Source organism: Anser anser (genome assembly GCF_964211835.1).
Source record: "Anser anser genome assembly, chromosome: 2".
Classification (NCBI taxonomy): Eukaryota; Metazoa; Chordata; class Aves; order Anseriformes; family Anatidae; genus Anser; species Anser anser.
Window position 1 is genome coordinate 130,736,083 of NC_139721.1, and position 18,624 is coordinate 130,754,706.

Here is an 18,624-nt window from a genome sequence, read left to right on the forward strand (position 1 = left end):
CCTTAGACAGTTTGCTTTGCAAATATGTATCCACTGCCCATTGAATCTGTCTTCTTTGGGGATGACTCCAGTCCACTTAAAATTAGAGTTGAGTAATACAAGCCCGTTGCATCTGGAAACTAGCAAAGCTAAAGATCCATTGAGAGCTTAAGTTGTGCTTGTTCCAGGACTTCAAGAACATTAAGGGTGCATGCTTTAACTGTTCAGGGATCTGCTCTTTTCTTAAATATGTGCAACTTTTTAATACGTGCAATGCATGTAAGTGAAGATAACTTTAAAGTAAGTTGACAAAATTAAGGTGACTGATTTTAGCTACTCCAATCACTAGAGCACGTTGTTATAGCCTGCATAATCCTTTCTCTCCTATATGCAGCATAGACACAATACATAAAATGTTAACAGGCCTCATCCTGCAAGACCCTGAACTCAAAGGAACTGAAGGTAACTGACAGCAGCACCAGACTTTGTGGTTTCATGTGACATGAATTAAACTGCAGACTATGTACATAATATCAACTACTTGTGGTCTAGCTGTATATCTCAAAAGCCAACAGAAACACTGTAGAATATTTTGTGTTTTACAGAGTATGTATTTAAACATCTTTTACCTTGAAAACGTTCTTGACTACATTAAAAAAAAAAAAAAAAGCTCTATTCTATTTGGTGCTACAGAGGAAAATGTATACGTTATATGGACCTAAGATAATATCAGATGAGAATCAAATGTTACATGATATTCTTGTCTCCAGTGTAGAAAAGCAGAAAAACTTACAGTAAATTACCTTCTTTTTTTGTGTTTCAAATGAGAAAATTTCTATTACTCGAGAAACGTTAGTAGTTGGTTACAAGGTACCATAGTGAGCTTCAAAAAAAAAAAAAAAAACAGGTTTTCATTTGTACACACAGGTAACTTTAACTTGACATAGTATATATAGTATTTAAAAAACAGAAGGGAGGGGGAAGTGGTCAGTCTAATCTCTGTGATCAATACAAGAGCACTGGACACCTGCTGAGCTGTTCAGGAAAAGCAATAATTCTTGAAGAATACATCAACACTGAAGTTTGCAGAACTACAACACTTTCAGAGAACATTCTGCTTCTATTCATTGTCTTTGCTAGAGTTTTCTTGATCATATTTGTAAACAATTCTTTCACCTGATTTCTGTCCTTGACAAAGAAACTGCAATCGATGTTCCAAATCTATTCTAGGAAGTTAAAGAAATAATAGCAAATTCTCTGAAAGATCCAAAAAGAAACAAACCAACCCAGCTGCTTTATAAAAGAAGAGAAAAAGCACCAATCTTAAACATTACCAGTTGGAAGTCTCCATTCCCCTTAGGTACTCTCATTATTTTAACATGCACTTAATGCCTCTTCAATGTCTCATTTGCTCCTTCAGCCTGTCATTATTATGAGGTTTTATGACTTTCTGAATTGAAAAACACGAATCATAAGGTTAAGACACATCTAAATCTTTCCTAACAAGAAAGATATTGCCATTTGACACAATCTCTCACAATTTATTTTAATATCTGAAACCATAAGTCTGCTCTTCAGTTGTATGTAAGAAAGAAACACAAGTTTAAGTTCTTCTGTAAAGCAGGAAAAGAAACTGTTTTCAAAAACAAACAAACATGGACTCAACAGGTGTACCAAAACAGGGAATACCTGAAGAGATCTGTGGTATACACTCGTATTTGTGCTTAAAAGTGGGAAGCACTGACAAGTTCTGTTAAAAGAGAGAGAGAGAGAGAGAGAGAGAGAGAGAGAGAGAGAGAGAGAGAGAGAAAGTGTGGATACACTAAGACTAAAGTACCTGTAAACAATTCACACTACAGTTTACTTACAGGTTCTCTATAAAGACAACTTTATGAATAACAAAGTGGGAAACCTATGACTGAAAAGACATAAAGCAACTAATATTGTACCTCAGCCCAATGAAAACAGAACTGTAACTCACAGAGTTAAAGAGAAAAGTTGCAAAAGTAACCTGAAATTTTGACTTTTTTAGACTGTCTAAAATGATGTTTCATCTGAACGGCTACAATTCTTCTGGATTAATTCATTTACAAGACACCACTTGCAGATCTCAAACACAGCTAACAAAAACTAGAAAATCAAGGGAGAGCTTCAAATACATGAAGAAATGTCCAATTTTCCATCAGAGCAGCTTTGAAATACCTTCATTAAAAATACATCCAATTTACATTTCAGTGAGTCATTACCTCTGACTACCATTGTCAGGTTCCAAAATATTTTTAAAGTAACAAAATAAGCCATGCATATGGAAGAGACTGACTTGCTTTAGCATTCTTTTTAAAGTAACCCTGTAATGAAAGCAGAAGAGGATCGATATAAAAACCTCTTTGTGTGTAAACTTGAGAAAATGAAACTCACAAAAAGACGAAATTCTGTTTACAAAATCACATATGAAGAGAATTGCCTGTGACGGGCTCTAACTGCAGCCTCCTGATACGGTCTGTCTGATGAAACCTCTCTCTGTGAATAAGCCCATACCACAAGCCCCATTTTGCAGTCACACAACAAAACAAATGGAACAAAAAAGGAAATCCCAACTATATTTCAGTTGTTAGCATTTTGTTCTTGCTGGAAAGCAGCACACTGAAGGAGACAAACTCCCACAAAAGCAGCAGCTGGTATCTAACATACCGTGGTAGAGATAATTATTTAACAACAACTTACATAAAGCCCACAAAAAGAAAGTCAGCTCTTTACAGGAGGGGTGTTTTCTTGTTGTGACGGGCTGTATTTTCTCGGTAAGCCACGGTGCGGGCAGGGGAGGCTGAGGTACTGAGCTGTCTCTTACCTGAGCTGATCATACTGTGCATTCTTTGCTGAGCCAAGAGCTGTTCGCGTCCAGAAACCCCATCTGAGGAAAAACACGATTCACTCTCGTAAATTGTCTGCAGCATATTCCAACCAGTCTGCACTTCAGCTACACGAGAGAGTCATCACTGCACTTGTACAGGGGCGTCAGGCACGACCCTCTGCCGTCCTACCTCCTCCAGCCAGGCTCGTCAGACAGCACACTTCGGTAATTAGCAATGTGTAAGCATTTGTACAAGTATCTACTAAGACAGAAAAGCCAAAATCCCCTTTACACAGCTGCGAGAGGGCAGGAAGCACACTCCGGACTGTGCACCCCTGAGTTTGAGCACTTGTGCTCTGGAAGCCAACAGCAGGTGGAAGAAGAAATGCAGAAGAAATATCTCGGTGCTTCAGGCTTTCTCGTGTGCGTGTGTACGTGTGTGTGTGTGTGTGTGCGCGGGGGGGGGAAGGCAGCCTCTCGCAAAGCACACCCAACGAGCACGTTTCCAGGGCCGCCGGCCGCACCGGGTTCAGCTCCAGCCACCCCACCGCCACGAGCGCCGCGGCCCCTCGGCCGCCCCTCGGCCCGGCTGGCGGAGTTGGCCGGGGCAGTGACAACTCATTTGCATTCAAATCAACAACAGCGTGGCCCAGCGGCGGCAGAAATAGAACAATGGCTGGCCTGAGCCAAAAATAGGTCAAGCGCGGCCGGGTGATTGGAGCCTGCATTAATGCGTTTAAAAATACCACAGCAAACACAGCTGTCCAGTCTCTGTCTTTCAAACTGCAATCCTCCCTCGTCCTCAAGCGTAATTAACCCTTTCCCGCTGCCAAGCCTATTCCTGTGACAAAAAGCCAGGGCGGGTGGGCGAGCGCCCAGGCAGCAGCGCTCCTCGCCCCCCGCCCAGCAGCGCTGGGTGAGAAGCAAGCAAGCAAAAAAAAAAAAAAAAAAAAAAAAGAGAAAGAAGGCCTCTGTATCGCTTCCAAAACAACGCCGGGAGCTCTCGCTCGCAGCGTGGTTTCTGCCGCGCCCACGCACAGCAAGCCCGCGGTGCTATTTTTGCTGCCCGCTCCCCGGGCTCCGCGGCCCGCGGGCGGCCGGCGGCTTGGGCAGGCCGGAGGCGCAGGCCCGTGGTGATGGGGCAGCTGGGCCGCTGCTCGCGGCTATAAGCAGCCCTTCCATATTTAGCACGCCCGGTACAGCGCTTATAGCCCGGCACCAGTTGTGGCACAGCATATTCGACATGCCTGCCTACTGTGCGGCGCGCTGAAACGTGGCTCGCGTTTATCTTCAGCGGCGTTAGGCAATTTGTACTGCGTCTCTCTCGGTTTGACGAGGCGATGTGGTTTCAGAACGGCAGCGTCTGACTGCAGATCAGAGCAAAGCACCATGCTGCTCTGTGTCCTGGCAGGCTTCATGCATGCTCTGTTAAAGTTCATTTTTCATAAAGACATTTCAAAAGTTGCATAGCTTATTTGCTGGTTAATATACCCTCATGCAGGTATGGAAGGTTTCAGTTCACTGTTACCAGTGATACTTTACCTCCCTGGCATCCTGCTCTGTGATATGCTGTTTGCTACACAGGTGACCAACGCCTGTCACTACCTACCCATACAACTCCTGCACCCTGGCCACACACGTGCCAAAATTCTGAGTCCCCTTCCCTGTCCTGGCCCTGGGGAGCTGACAGTGGCAACAGGAACAAGACTACTCACTGGGATCAGGAAGCCATTGCAAAGGTTGTCTCAGAGACTTATAGAGATCCTCCAAATCCTGAACTACCCCAAGCACCTGTGCTAGAAGATGCAGGGATACTGCATAACACTTGAAGCTCAGTTCTGTCTTTTGGCCAAGAATTGGCTGTCTGCTGCTCAACTAACACAACAGATTGCAGTCAAGGGCAATATATATATATTTTTAACTTGTCACAATTCTGCTATCAAAGATTCTCAATAGTAAGGTACTGTGACATCACTATATGACATTTGGAGATGTATGGCATCTGGGAGGTGCGCAGCTCATCTTCTCCCTTCATCCCAAACCTTTTCTTTCTCCATGTGCCAAACGATCTAGATCTGCTGAGGGCTGGGATCTGTTCCTTGGACAGATGGAGACTGCAGCAGCTGACAATGGGATTTTCCCTGTGGGATCCTTCAATTGGTACCTAGCACTGCTCAACACCCCCCTCTCCTCATCTTTCCTCTTCACCCAGCTTACTACATACACAAGTGAACTTTCCTTTCCTTTACCACACTGTAAAGAGGAAGAGCACTGCCATACAAAAGGCAAAGAGGAGAGGAGTACTTCTGTGGAAGCAGGAAAGCTCTGCAGACAGCATAAACCCGGCTCTGCAAAGGGGCACTGACACAGGTAGGATGCTACAGTGCAAGCCAGAGGATGAGCAGCACACGTATCAGGTCATATTGACAGCTGGCAACTTGGTATCACGAACACCTAAAGTAATACTCGTAGCACTCTCAGGGCCAGTGCTAGAAAGTTATCTGGGATTCGGACTACTCAGTAACTGATGATTCCAGTTGTCCCCAGAAGGGCTGGGTCTCTCTGCTTCATCCATGGTGCCCCAGGGGTTCCAGGTCCTGGTGGCTGCTCCCACAGAGCTCCAGGAGACCTGCTTAGACCCCTGCAACCCCATTTATGCTGGAGCCATTTCAGCCTCTAACAATGTTAGGAAGTGGATAATCTGAACTGAGAAGGCTGAAAAAGCAAATGTTCTTTTATATCTTGAGAAAAAAAAAAAATCAAAATGTTTTCTGGGAAATACAAGACACTTGCATAGTGCAGGGCAGAAGATGTCTAACAAGGGTGCAGGGGGAATCACCAGCAGAAACAGCAATCTTCCCTAACACAGAAGAAGCTTTTTATAGACAGAAGTAAATAAAAAAAAATGGAATTGCTTATGCCCTTGAGCCAACAAGAACATGACCCTGTTTAGTGATTCAATGCCTCAGAATAATCGAGTCTCGTATTACAGGGAAACACTGCAGGAATAAGTTAAAAACAGGTCATAACACAGAAAATTCTGGAGTGTGGGATCCTGGTATTAGGTACCCATATGCGTTTTTAAGTCCTTGTATATGTGTCTGCATTTTTTAAGACAGCATTCACAGCTCTGAATGATTTCAAATATTTCAGTGACTAAAAAAAAAAAAAAAAAAAGGCAAACTATTTTCAAGAGTAGAAAATGTACATTCAGATGCTTATCTGCAAGCATTCTTAATTTTGGCATATGTATTTTAAAATAACAGAAAAATTATGCTGTTAGCTAATTCACAGACCATAATGACTACTGCATCATGTTTTATATTTGAGATTACATATAAAAATATATATATCTAAATATTTTACTTATGACATCAGTCACCCCAAAGGTAGGGCATTTACAATTCTTCCAACTTGGGATCTTATGGGCCTTCCTCAGAAAATCACTTTGGTACATGCTTAGCTTTAAAAGACTTGCATAAATCCATGCCTTTTCAACATAATATTTAAGCACATGCTTAAATTCTATGGATTGCAATAGAATTTAAACATGTAGTTAAACGCTTTGCTGAGTCAGCCCAGTCCCTAACTGTATGATCGTATGGTTTTAAATAGCTCCTTTAGAGTCCCACAGGGGAAGCAGAAAGGGTTCATGCCTGGAAAAAACCTGGTTTTTATTTTTTGAAGCTATGCATGTTATAAGGTGGCATTTTCATACAGGAACATGAGTTTTTTTGTTCCTTGTTTTGTCAAACACATTTCCTAAACTTGGAGAACTTTAATGACACTAGAGGTAAGAGTAAACTGTTGAAATGATTTAGCACTGCTGAGGTGACTCTAAATGCAATCAGCAACTTTATGGAAAATGTAAGGCATGTTAGTAGCACTAAGATCTCATTACAGGGGGTTCACAATGTGTTTCTCTTGTTTTCCTTCTGAGTTGCTAAAAACAAATAAATATAAGGAAATTAAACTGGGAAACAGCATTACTGAAACATTAAGACTGAGAAATTAAGTGCCCAAATTAGAAAGAACTAAGATTTCTACTGCATTATTAACTCAGCACCATAATAATTAAGTAGCACTTTTCTGTTCCTACTTTCCTTGTTCAGTGCAAACAATATATTACTGTTTGTTTTTAGCATATCCCATTTATCACTCATGTTCTTCTGAAGCTTAGCCTTCATTAATATTAATACTGTACTTTCAACTTTGGCAGTTTTCTTACCTGTAAATGAATTCTTACATAGACTCTTCTGCCAGATTGCTTCATTGTATCATATAAATATTACATACAAATCAAATAAAAGGATGCTATTGAGTTTTTAGTTAAATGCTTAAGTTAGGATACTGCAAATCTTACAGGTGTCCCATACAACCTTCCTCCAGTCACTTTTTCATCAGGCCAGCATTCTGCGAAAAAGCATCAAGTAATACCATGCACCAATTTGAAACCAGTGCATAAACTAGTGGGAGCTAAATTAAGTTTGTGTAGGTAATATTAAATCTGGACTACTACAGTACTGAAGTTTTGGGTTCTAATCTCTGCAACCAAAACAGCTCCTAACTATGTTTTGTACATCTAATTACCAGGATAAAAATAAAAATAAAAAATGACCTATTGTAAAGAACAGATGCTTCTGCAGCCACAGTTCATTAGGTATCATAAGTACCATGTGAAACCCAAGCATCCAGCGTAAATTACTACAGCTTATGCTAGAGGATTAACTAGGTTAACGAACAGCAGAAGACTATTACCACAGAGCAGCAGATGGTTTGGGAGCAGAAAGAAACCAGTGGAGATGCTCAAGCACTCTGGGTTTGCTCCCTCCTGGAGCACATTCCAGGCCCTGGGGGAGTAAAGATGGATGGCTCAATCCATGTGCTCTGTGTGGAAAGATGTAGTAGTGCAGGGACATCTCCGCTTAGTTTTGTGTGCAGCAGCTTTTTGGCATTGCCTGTGCAGGGACACGTGCTGCTTTTTCTTCGCAGTACCCTGAAGCCACGTGATGGGCATTTTTCAACTGAGGAGAAAACTCTGGTTCTAAACACGTTTAAGCTCAATTGAAGCTTCAAAGGAATTTCCTGGGACAAAGAAAAGCATATCAATAGCTTCAGGGGATTTTGTGACAAACAATGGGAGGATAAAACTTCACAAAGTTTCGAGGATAAGAGTGCTGCACTAGGTAAATGAATGGGTCTCTATCTTCGCTTTATATGACAATACAGAGAGCTGCTCAGCTTTCTCATGTAAATGAGCTAAGGGCTTTTGGAACTAGCTCTCCTGGCTGCTGATTACTTACCACTTCGTTCTCCTCTGAAAATATGCCTTTCCGTTCACATAAATAAGTCTCCTGAAAATTAAGTCCTAGATTCAGGACAAGACCTCAGCAACACGTGCCTGATTATAAGCACAAGGCTAAAGTTAGGCACATGCTTAAGTGCTTCATAAATTCAAGGGTACTTTCCTGCACCAAAAAGCTCAAATAATTTAACATACACAGACAGAGATCAAGTAAACAAATAACATTTAGGATAGGAAATGCAGACACAGTTCAATTATTCTACTGACGCAGTTATTTAACGGGTTGGAACTAAAATCTAACTCTTTTGCAACAAGGCTGAGGTATATTGCATATAAGCAATACAAGCCCCATAGCCAAAAGCAATGTCAGGTATTGACAAATAAACGCCTCAGACCAACAAAGCACTTTGTCTCTTCTATGCCATAAATGAAGCAAGCAGAGCCACGAGCAATAAGAGATTTACCAAGTCTTCCATGTTTACATCCAGCTTTCTTAGACAGACATGTGTGCGTACATGCACTGAGGCTGGCACGTCTAGCTGCTCTAGACACACCTGGATGGACACACATAAAGCAGCCCTGGAGCACACAGCCTATGACAGCCTGCAATACATTCAGCCTACCTCAGGCATTTCTAGCTTGTTGCACATACACTGAGCAAATAATCTGTGCCTCCACTGAGCATTTTGCACAGGTCAGCTCAACAAACCTGGACACTGAGAATAACTCCTGGACAACAGGCTGAAGTTCCCATGGCTGGAGAACCAAGATGAACAACATCTCCAGCTCATAATATATGCATGGATGTAAGTGCTTTTTTGGTTTCAAGCCAAGAAACGTAGGCCATACTTACTGCCCGGAGAACTGTACTGTGAAAACCAATGGCTATGCAAAGGATTTAGGATCACAGCAGAGGACAGCCAACTGAATATGACCTCCTAGCACTACACCGTGACCAAAAAGGCTAATAAAATCCATGGATATACAAAGTAGGCCATATTGAGTAACAGCATTGAGGTGATAAGCATATACCAAAGAGAATATTTTTGGGATACTGTAACTTGTTCCAGTACAGGTACTGAAAAAAGACTGCTGAAAATTTGAGGATGGATAGATACACTACAAGAATAAGATAGGTTTATAAAACCATTGGAAATCAGAAACTCTAAGATACTAAGTCCAGTGGTGGAGTAAAATGTTCTTTATTTTATGAAACAAGGGTTTTATGAAAATCTACCAATTAGAAAAATTCAAGCCAGGAGTGGACACACATTTTAAACATATGTTTTACCACTGCAGCTTTCACATGAGCTTTGTATCAATAGTGGCCACAGCTCTGGAAAGAAAGCCTTAACACCTCTGTAAAGGAAAGTTTAGGTAGGTTTTGCTGTAGAATTCCAACTTTTATAGATCAGAACTGGTGATCATGGGCGTACCTACCAAGAGTAAGTATGAATTATTGCTTAAGTGATAGGAATAACAAGAACTACATAGAATATTTTTTACCTACATCAGGATGTTTTCTTCTTTTAAATCTCACTCTCTTGAAAAGCAGAGGCATGTTCTTAAAAAAAAAAAAATCCCAAATACTTCTCTTCCTATAAAATTTGATGATTTTTACAAGAGTAGCACAATGGAGCTCATTGTAAACATTTTGAAACAAAAATGTGTCTGAAGAATAAAAAAGCATTTGCTTTGTTTTGGTATTCAAAGCTGCCTTTTAAATTGCATAATGAAATCTCAAAACAAGGGTCTTCCACATCCAGGCTAGGATTCACTGAGGGACAAGGTGGCTTTTACATAACGTGCTACAACCATACCATGAAGCTACCTATGTAGCTGGGACAACAATTTCTCTGTTAAATTTTGAAGCAAGTCAGAGTGAGTTTTTGTTAAATATCAAACAATTTACGTAGTTAGAGAACTGAAGCTGCAAATCACTGGAAGCTTAGCCTAGAAAAAAAATATTTTACATAAAACACCAAAAAGGCCCTTTGCTGTGGAGCAGGTCTGAGATACCAGGCTGGGCTGCTCAGATCTCGTTCCCCTCCCAGCTCATCCACCCTTCACCTGGCAGCACTGAAGCACATGGAGATGCAGTGTTACAGGCACAAACATGCCTCTGAGAGCTGTAACAAACTGACTGCTTCTGTGCTATGAAAAGGTCACATCACATACCGGTCAATAACATTGTTATGAAACCACATGCAACCCTTCTGGGTAGTTGGACCAGGGCAGAAGCTAAGCCCAGTTCTGGATCCAGTTTTCATCTAACCTCCTTCCTCATCATGAATTCTGATTAGGAACAGACCTGCAGTGTATACTTTACCAAAATGTTATTGATAGGCCTGCTTAGGAGTTGTTCTTACTGTCCCAGTGAATTTAGGGCAATGCAAAAAGGATGAAACTGTGACTTCACTGGGTGAACTGCAGTTGTTTTGCCTCACTTCAACAGAAGCAATATTTTTCCCGAGGAGCAATATGATCTTAATTCTCCTTGTGAAATCAAGAAATGTATGGAACACAAAACAGAAAATAAATCAAAATATAATTGAAAGCAAGATTTCATCATTTTTAAAGGAAAAATACCCCACATTTCAACTAAATATAACCTCTTCCTCCAACTACGCAAAGCCCTTTGAAAATCTTAATGCAGCTACTTACAATAACTGAAGATACCTTCATAATATCCCATGGTACTGCCAAAGCATGTCACAAGCCTGATTATCTTTCTGATTTTTGTAAATACACATAATCCAACTGGTTGTTCCTAAGGCCAAAATCAGCCCCAAGAAGGCTTTTATACATACTTTGAGTTCGTTTATCCAAACAACACAATCTAAAATCTGCCGGGCAGTCTGTCCCAGAGAGGGGCCAACACAAGGCCCTCATCTGCCCCTCTCTGGCCCCAGGCTGGGAGCAAGAAGCAAGTGCTTATGCTCTCTAGGACAAAGGGACGAGGCTGCTTCCAAGTCCCAATTTCCTTGAAAAGAGAACTGTTCACAAAAACTGCCGAATTGATCGGAGCCTCAGAGCACTATGCAATGGCTAAAAAAAGCACTGGGCAGAACTAATTATTTCCAGTGAAGGCATGGGGTATCTGGAATAACATATATTGAATCCACGTTCAGACAACACTCTCATTCTAATCAACTCTGATCAGGTGTACTTGCAAGAGCCTGGGGAGGTGCAGCTCCTATATTTCACTTCAATCCAAACAGCTTCTGGGAAAGGGCAGTCCAAAAATGAATGAATTAATAAAAAATAGCTTGCAAAAGCTGAAAGCTGAATGCCACAAGCAGCAATTGCAGACTATTCGAGAGGAGCTTAAGCTTCTGAGTGGTCAAAATGTAGAATCAAAGTTGGACTCGTGGCCTTTCTAAAAATAGCACAGTTTTATGAAAGTTATTTACACAGCACTGCATTTTCTGTCGGTTGGTACTCAAGAGAACAGGACAGCAGGACATTTGATAATGGCAGGAAAAAAAACACAACACTTTTCAATCAACTAATCAGAGATTTTAAACTCTCACACAAGTCAGGGCTCATGTAAGAGATCAGTCATAGGTGAGCTGGCCCGTCCGTGCCATGACTGCAGTTCGTTTCTAGCCCCTTGTTAAAGCAGCTGAAGGAAGTAAACTGCTAAGGACGTTTCCTTGAGATGTGTACTATGTTTTTTCATTTTTAATCTGGAGTTAATGCAATTAAAGTGTTATCATTAGTCTATGAAAAATGGAGTATGTTTTCAGCAGCCTTCAAAAGGCTGTTGTAAACAGGGTGACAGTTGTGGCTATAAGTAACCAGAGACAAAAGCTAGACTTTTCAAGTTAGCATGCATCACTTGTGGACTATGCCCAGAGGAAAAACAAAACAAAATGAAAACAATACCTAGCTTTCCTAGTGTATCTTTAGCCTTAATAGTGTTCTCCAGCTCCTCTCCTTACCTCTGGCAGAATTCCAGTGAAAAACAAAAGCTAGGAAAATGGAGGACAAAAACTTGGACATCTAAAAGTGCACACACAGTTTGCAAATATTTTATTTGCCATAAGGAATATTTCTATGTCTCGGAAGATAAAAGAAAACAACTAAAGATATTAGCCTGGTTTTATGTAATCTGATAAATGACTGCAGCAAATTTGGGCACCACCTTAACCAAAAATAGATATACTGTAATAATAAGGCTGGCAAAAAAAAAAAAAAAAAAAGGTAAATTGCAAGTGTGATGAAACTGGCTTAAGTTTGGTCAAACTTTATTTTTCCTTTTTTAATTGCCAGTAAGAATGCTTCTAAAAATATCATGCTTTTGCTTTACAATATTAATTTGTTTGCTATTCTGAACAAATGCCTTTCTATATTTTTGGGCTATACATTAATCTTACATTTAAGAAATAATTTATTTGAAGTGATACAGAAGAGAGTTTTATTTTGACAGCTTCAAAGAAAATGCTACTGTAAGCTATATAATCACAGCATTCTCTTTCAATCAGCATTTACAGGTGTACAAAGTATATTTTTCTCAACAGGCCTTCAATGTATAAATCTTGTGTGGGGGTATAAAAATATAAACAGATAAAGAATACACTTTAAGCCATTGGTATCACACACTGCAGCTCAAATACTAAAGTGAACATACACTGACACAAACAGAAGATTAAAGCTGAAAGGTATATAAGCAAATGTCAAGCTTAAAACATGTGATGATAAAGTATTTTATCAACTTGGGACCTAAGTCATTACATTCACTTTTGCTCATTTAGTGTCCTCTCAGCTGCAGCAGAAAGCCTCCAGCAATTCAGACAGGCAGTATGTTATTCTGAGACCCATCAGAAAATGAATGAGTTGGGGAGTTGAGCAACTAACTATATTTGCAAAGGGAAATCTCCAAGGCATACCTACCAACAAGAACTACTCTAGGATGGTTGCCAACAGAAATATTTCATCCGTCAGTCTTTTACAGTACTGTGGCTTCCATCTAGTTTTTTGTTTTTTGTTTTTTGTTTTTTTTGCCAAGTTATTTAGCCCTGCAGACAGCAGCAACCAACAAGTTTGGTAACTGCCTTCATTTCTCAAGCTCTTTTTGTAGCACTCAGCTGTTTTGTGATACTCCGCCTTCTGATCCAAAGATCTTGAGCTTGGCACAGGATGCTAAGGGGTTTTTATGTGTCTTGTTGTGGTGGGAGGAGTGAAAGAACGTATAGTACAGAGGTGGTCAGTAGACCCTTGGTAGCTACTAATACCCCCCGCACAGTGACCTGCAGCTTTGCAGGGCTGGACTGAATGATCATGGTGCAGTGCAGGAATCAGAAGGGCTGCCATTTCTCCAGCACACATGCTCTTATTTAGGACGTGTGCCATTAAATCCATCAAGGGAAAGACTAAACCAAACCTGCTCCTGCAGTCTCAGTACACTGCTGATCATTCGAAGGATGATGTTTGCCTGGATGGAACAGGGGTTTCACTGGTGACACCATGTTAAGGACTTCCCTACGTGCTCCTGCTCCACTCCTCTCCTTGTCCGGCACGGCAAGGTTTCACTTTGATTTACTCGCTCATTCTAAAAGAAACCAGATCGGTTTTCCAATGCAGCCTCAAACCCACAAGCAATAAAAGCAAGATCCCAAAGGTACTAGCAAGAAAAGCAAGATCTCTTTATCGTCACCAGTTCATCCATCTCATCAAGCCACAAGTACAGTAACAGTAGTTCAAAGTATTTCCGACAGGGCTACACTGTCCCAGAGCTCTATTCACAAGTGGCATGACAGGCATTTAAGAGGATTTGCATCTTAAAGAGAGAGATAACTCACAGACCATCTATGCTTACAAGCAAATATATATGATCAACATAACTGACTACCCAAACTCACCATCATTTAAAGACAGGCACAAAGTCAACAGAAGATGTATTTTGAACACTATGGGAAAAAAAAGCCATAAAGGTTTAAAAAAACTGCAAGTTTCTAACATATTTTATTTATATAAAGCTCTATATTTATATAAAGATCTATATTACATTATTTTGTAAATAAAGGTCTCCTTTGTCTTGTAATAAAGGTCTCCTTTGAAAAGAACAGGGTTCTTCAATTAATTTCTACATAGTACAAACTTTCCACTTTCTGGTCATGTAGAATATGGAATATCAGGTTCAGTAACACAAACAACTTCTGCGTTTGCTCATGCCTTTACTTTTCCTAATTTTTCAGACTAAATTTAGGCTAACTTAAGGCTCAGTCTTGACTCCCCAGTCCAGCCAACAGACTGTTTCCTCCACATCTTTCAACGTGCACATGCAAATCTCCCCCGCCAGTTCGTAATTTTCCTGTCCTAGAGAAGGCAGCAATCAGAGCGTACCATTGTGATCGAGAGGACAAAGAGATATTCCAGACTGTGCTGGCGTCATCGGAAAGGCTGATAAATAATCCATATCACTTGGCCACCCTGTTTGCTAACTATCTTTATCATCTGTGCAAGAGAAAGATGATGAACAATAATGCTTATTATATGTTATTCTGCTTGACACCCAGACTTGAAGTGAACTGATTTTTCCCATCTTTACATTTAATAAATCAGTTCTCAGATATTAATTTTGGATACAAGATATGATAATATTCTATCAAATCAGAAAGAAGATTGAACCCTTGTTCTGTTTGAAAGCATGGTGTCATTGCATGGTTTCACACAAAATAAAACAAACCAGCCTGAACACATCTCGTGCTGTTCATCATCACATGGAGCCAATAATCTATTTCTGACTAGCGTGGACCATATTTGTTTCCATATTTGACACGTTAACATTAGTCTCTTTACCTGAAGCAATGTAATTCTTCACTGGCAGAAAGTGAGATCTGCATCAGTCTTCATATGGCAGTACTGAGAAGGAAATTTGCATTTAATTTGCATACAGAAAGGAAACACTCACTAAATACATACCATACCCTAGTGATTTTTTTCATTTGATTTGAGATTCTAGACACTTTGGTGTTCCTGGTCCCCATCTGTCAACTGGGAACAAAGAGCAGTGCATTTTGCAATACTACCTGGAGGACAAGCACCTTAAGGGTGCTCAAACATTGCAGAAGCAGAGAACATACCCATTCTTTAGGCCAAAGTATTTCTGCCAAAATCCTTCTATAGCACCCTGTCAATTAGGAACTGGAAAACTGCTTTTTTCCACAGGGAACTGGCAAGGCTCTGTTTACGTCCTATGACTGACAATGCTTTTTAAAGCCTGTGTTTTTTCAGATAGCTGATTATTACCATAATAAAAATGCATGTGATTTCCCAAAACCACAAGAGGAGCTGTTTTTTCCTCAAAAGTTAGAGACAAACAGGCTCATGCTTTCTTTCATACTAAAAAAGCTTTTTGTTTTTATCTATTTTGTTAACCTGCCCTTCTCTTCAGAAGATCTGAAGTGGCTCTGTAAACAGAACACTTCAACTTGCAAAAATTCATGGCTAAAGAAAGAAGTTTCTGCTGCCTCTCTAGGTTCTCAGGTTTACAACCTGGAGACATTTCCATTCACAAAGAGAAACAAGACAGCTTAGCAGGTTGTGGCAAGCCGTCTCACTGATGTACATAACAAATGCCTGATGTGAAAGATAAAATGTTTAATTTAGCTCAAAATAAGAGCTTTAAAAACAAACAAAAACATTTGGACAAACATTTCTGTCTTTGAATCTGTTGTACATAGATAAATTACTGAGATCATCTGAAGGACTTTTTTCTCCATTCAGCTGAAGCTGTGCTCACACACACCTGCTCTGTTTGCTTCGTATCCAGCACAGAGCTGGCACAGTCAGTTTGTTTGCGTCCTATTTTTGGCACGAGGATATTTGAACAATGATTGACCAGGATAAGCTGCCTCTGCTCTACTAACCATTAAACTAGCCAGTCCTCTTTGTACCCTTCCCATGGTTTTGAAAACCTAGGAGTAAATATTTCTGTCGGACTTACCTTTTTAAATGGATGTGAAAAACTGTTTTGTTGCTGGCCCATCTTTATAAATGTAATCCGTTCCTTCTGTGTTTACTACTCCCACCACAAAAAGATGGCGTTTTCCAAGAGAAAATTAGTAACTGATGACCTTTTTTCCTACGTCTTTCTTGCCATTATTCTTTCTTTAATTAGTGCAGATGCACGACTGTCCCGCACTCCTCTTTTAATCCCATCTTTCATTCAGTACTGAAATACTGACTCCCTCCATGCTTCACTTACTAAAATCTCAGACAAAACACACCATTGAGGTTTCCCCATGCTATTCATATCAGATTGATCAGATTCCGATCAAAAGATCAGAAAATCACTGACACAACAAGGCAATGCTGTTCTTTTCTTCCGCATCTCAATGTGTACAGAAATTACACAGACATACATAGTACTTCCACCCAGGCTGAGAAAATGATTTGGAAGAGCCTTCTTTGCTGTGCTGATTTACATCTAGTTCCCCCCTCCGCCAGAAAAACGAAGAGGCTAGGGCTCTTTGCTGTAATTGTTTTGCCACTGCGACTGCTACCACCTCCGTGCTACTTTCCTCTCCTGGAGTCACTGAGGCAGACTCCCTGCCTGCCTGCTCCTGCAACAAAAGCTCTTCCAGTGACCTGTTACCAGTTAAGAAAACACCCCGCAATCATTAGAAGTCATATTTATTCCAAACCCATTAATTCAGACTTCATTTCACAGGGTTTTAACTGCCATAATCGCAGCGTGCTGAACTCAAAAAGCAAATGCAAAGCACTCCTCAAAGAACAGCTAACGTCAACTGTTTATCAGGTCTCCCATTCTTTCCGAGCATAAATAAATGTCTCTCTTTTATTGTTTTCTGTCTTGTATTTGCTTTCTATACTTTTTATAAAGAGCTCTCCACAATCTCTCCTCCCAGAAGCTTCTGATCACTAATTCTCTGTTTTAATCTTCTTCTGTCTATATTTATCACTATATTTCACGACTTTGTCTGTTACTCTTTGATCCTGTAATACACATCATACCCTGCAATTTCTTTATTCCTCTTATTCACAGCCTGAACATTCTCCATCAAATATAATTCAAAACGTGTTCCTTACCAGTTATTTTCTTATTGTACTTGCAGACTTTCATCTTTCCTTAGTCCAAAGGGATGCTTCAGAATTGTTTTCTCAGCTACTAAAATTCTTCCTTTCAGTTCCAATATTCAAAGAGAACTTCAATCACAGCCACTTTTGCCATGTCTCATTCCATTTTTTGGAGAGGACAATGGTGGTTACAAGCATTCTTAAATCATCTCAACAACATCATGCTTTAAATTTTGTTGCTGCTAACATCGTGTCTCTTACCTCCAAAAGTTTCCAGCTTTTTATATGCTAATGAAAGGGGAAAGACCTTTCCTGTTTTGCCAGCTATTCAAACAACAGAGACAACTCTTGCTTCAACCTTTTTATTTTATAAATTGATGCAATACCAGTGAATAGGCAACAGAAAGAGGAAGCATCCAAAAAGCATCATTTTCCGATGATTATGAAGACTCAGCATTTCAACACTGATAAAAAGGCACTGACAACATACTGTGAGCCTTGTATACTTAAAATTCATCATTTGCAATCATCTCTCCAGAGCCAGTTTTATCCTTTGTTGTACAGAAAGCAGAGAGGTACGAAGCCCTATTTTTGGCCAACATGAAACAAAGACATGTTTTTTATTCCATGAGAGAAAACACTGTTTTCCCACAGTGCAACATAAAGGGAGTTGCATCCTGAATAGAAATGGAGGAGGAGTGGGGAGGTGGTGGCAGAAGACGGATAGTAACTATGGAACTTGGAAGCCTGCTAGAAAAACAAACACAGAAAAATGGCAGTTTGGGAAAAACCACATTGTTTATCAGTCTGAGACTGACCAACATACAATGACTTAAAAGCATATGATCAACCTCACCAAACAGGATGAGCTTGCAAAGCATACAGCAAAGCTTTGTGAATACATCTAGGATCAATTTAAAAAAAATAATACACAGAGATGGCCAAATTTCCAGTATTTCTTCAGCTTTCTATGGATACTTTTCTACCTTAAAACATGATCAAGGCAACCAAGGCAGTAACACTGCTCATGGAGCCAATTCAGCACATCTCTGGGCTATCGCCAGGCCAGTGTCAGCAAATTCACCACCACCCTTCCACTATTTCTCCTTTGCCCCTCAGCCTGCACACCATACTGTACAGATCCCATGCACTTCAGTCATGTTCTTCCTGCTTTGACACTCTTACGTGCTAAAAGTGGTCTACTAAATCCTCACATTTTCATTTCCAATGTCTGTTCACTTGGGGAATGTGTCATATTCCCCATTTTAAGGAACAATGAACATGGATGGTGCTACAGAAACAAGGAAACCATTCTGAAGCATCTAACAGACTTGCTTGGGCTTACGTTCATATAGGATTGAACCGATCTCACAAAATTCATCATCTAAGTCTCTGCAAGAATGGCACCTGTCCTCCTTTATTAGCTGAACATTGATAACCATCA

The 18,624-nt window shown here is 40.3% G+C and overlaps 1 protein-coding gene across 10 annotated transcripts in view; it reads right to left on the reverse strand.

The window, feature by feature from the left end:
- The window catches only part of HDAC9 (histone deacetylase 9), a 479,837-nt gene that overhangs the window by 281,783 nt on the left and 179,430 nt on the right, over positions 1 to 18,624 (reverse strand). For 2 of the 10 annotated variants that reach the window (XM_083825982.1, XM_083825981.1), the window contains one exon: positions 2,828 to 2,890. The exons of 2 other annotated variants lie outside the window; for them this stretch is intronic. In XM_083825982.1, the coding sequence (XP_083682108.1) occupies positions 2,828 to 2,890 (63 nt within the window). Of the gene's footprint in view, positions 1 to 2,703; positions 2,728 to 2,827; positions 5,990 to 18,624 lie in introns of those variants that run through there. 6 more of the 10 variants (XM_083825978.1, XM_083825980.1, XM_083825979.1 and 3 more) reach the window with 6 other exon arrangements.